The following is a 1,554-nucleotide window of genomic DNA, read 5'->3' as shown; positions in this document are numbered from 1 at the left end:
AAACAATTCTAGGCATGACCCTCACCAGAGACTGTATAAGCCTTCCTCCCAGTGTCCCCAAAAACATGAGGGACAGGGCCTGATTAAAGACAAGAATTAAAAAGAATACTTTGCAAATTTTTAAACCCTCAGTTCTAACTTGTTGGTTCTTGCCTTTCCCCAAGACTCCAAAGAATCTCCTGAGGTGAGGACAGTGTGTCTATCATCAGGGTAGTAGTCAGAGAAACTAAGCCTTGTCTTCAGGACCGTGGTTGGCCAAATGCCAAGAAGAAATGGCATCTGTCCTTAACACCTTTCTTCTTTTTACTTGACCCTCCCCTACTCATTGCCTCCCACGCCCTCCACTTAAGGCACCCAGGAACCTGACTTTTCCTCTTGGGGAATCTCATACAATACCCTGTGGCCACAGCAGCATCTCAGGACGCCCCTCCCCTGGGATCAGGCCCTGTACCCACAGAGGCTCAGCAGTGTTTCCCTGTTTTCTCAGTGCCCTAGGCTGGCTGCTGAGGAATCCAGTCTACCGGGCTGAATCTGCACATTCCAGATGCTATAACAGGGAATGTATCTCAGCAGAGATGGCCACAGTTCTCATGTGATCCATTATTTCATACAGATATCAAACCAGCCTTTCTTTGAAAGGAGCAATTCAGTTTTCTTTCTTTGGAAAATAGTTATCTGTGAGAGGAACTAGAAAACATGACAGTTACTCTTTACTTAAATGTATTATCTGTGTTTGCCTGTTTCACTCTTTGTTGAAAAATTGATCAAGAGGGATGGCTTTCTGAAAAAAGACAACTAATCTTAAAATCAGTAGCTGAAATATATAATACAACTTTCTTTTCAGTTTTCAATAATCTATAAATATTAAAATATTGCTAAGTGTCCTGGTGTTTTAAGCAATAATTTTCAGTGAAGTCTGGGCTCTTCATACTAAGCGCTACAGAACTTCTTCATAACCAAAAGCTAATCTCACCTCATTCTGCCCTCTTCTTTCCCCAGGGAGATTCTGGAAGCCCTCTGGTGTGTGGCGGTATTTTCCGAGGCATCACAGCCTTTGGCCTTAGTGGGAAATGTGGAGTTCGCCAAGGGCCTGGCATCTATACTTCTCTTTCACAGAAGCATCTCTCATGGATAAAGAAGACTATGAAGGGCACAGTTTAGATGCATGAATTTCATTTCATCTGCTGTCACTTCTGTATCCAGTCACAAATAAAATCAGTTGAATGACTGCATGCTCTTCTCTCTTGCAATGCTCTTGGTCAGTTCTCCATCTGCAAAACCAAGAGTTGGAAGGCAATGACATAGACGATGCAGGAGGGAGATTAGAAAACCAGGGCCACTGGTGTCCTTTGTGTGTCCAGGGACAGGGTAATTTCTCCCTGGAGAATGCACTTTGCTCTCATTAGCTCTGTCTGACAGCAAGCATAGTGAAGGGTTCAGGCATTCTGAACTGCTCCAGCATGTGGAAATGAGAAGGAAAAGGCCTAGCTCCCACTGCTACACCACCACTATTCTTGTTTATATGCAAGAACCGCAGACACAGGTATCAGAAAT

The 1,554-nt window shown here is 43.8% G+C and overlaps 1 protein-coding gene across 1 annotated transcript in view; it reads left to right on the top strand.

The window, feature by feature from the left end:
• LOC101990435 (granzyme A-like) overlaps nt 1–1,229 on the top strand; it is a 7,849-nt gene extending 6,620 nt beyond the window's left edge. Inside the window, exon 5 of the mRNA XM_005356811.2 lies at nt 1,000–1,229. Coding sequence (XP_005356868.1) covers nt 1,000–1,161 — 162 coding nt within the window. The 3' untranslated portion in view covers nt 1,162–1,229. The remainder of the gene's footprint in view (nt 1–999) is intronic.
• Nucleotides 1,230–1,554: the final 325 nt, after the last annotated feature.

This window comes from Microtus ochrogaster, chromosome 19 (genome assembly GCF_000317375.1).
Source record: "Microtus ochrogaster isolate Prairie Vole_2 chromosome 19, MicOch1.0, whole genome shotgun sequence".
Taxonomy (NCBI): Eukaryota; Metazoa; Chordata; class Mammalia; order Rodentia; family Cricetidae; genus Microtus; species Microtus ochrogaster.
This window is presented reverse-complemented; position numbering and strand designations above follow the sequence as displayed.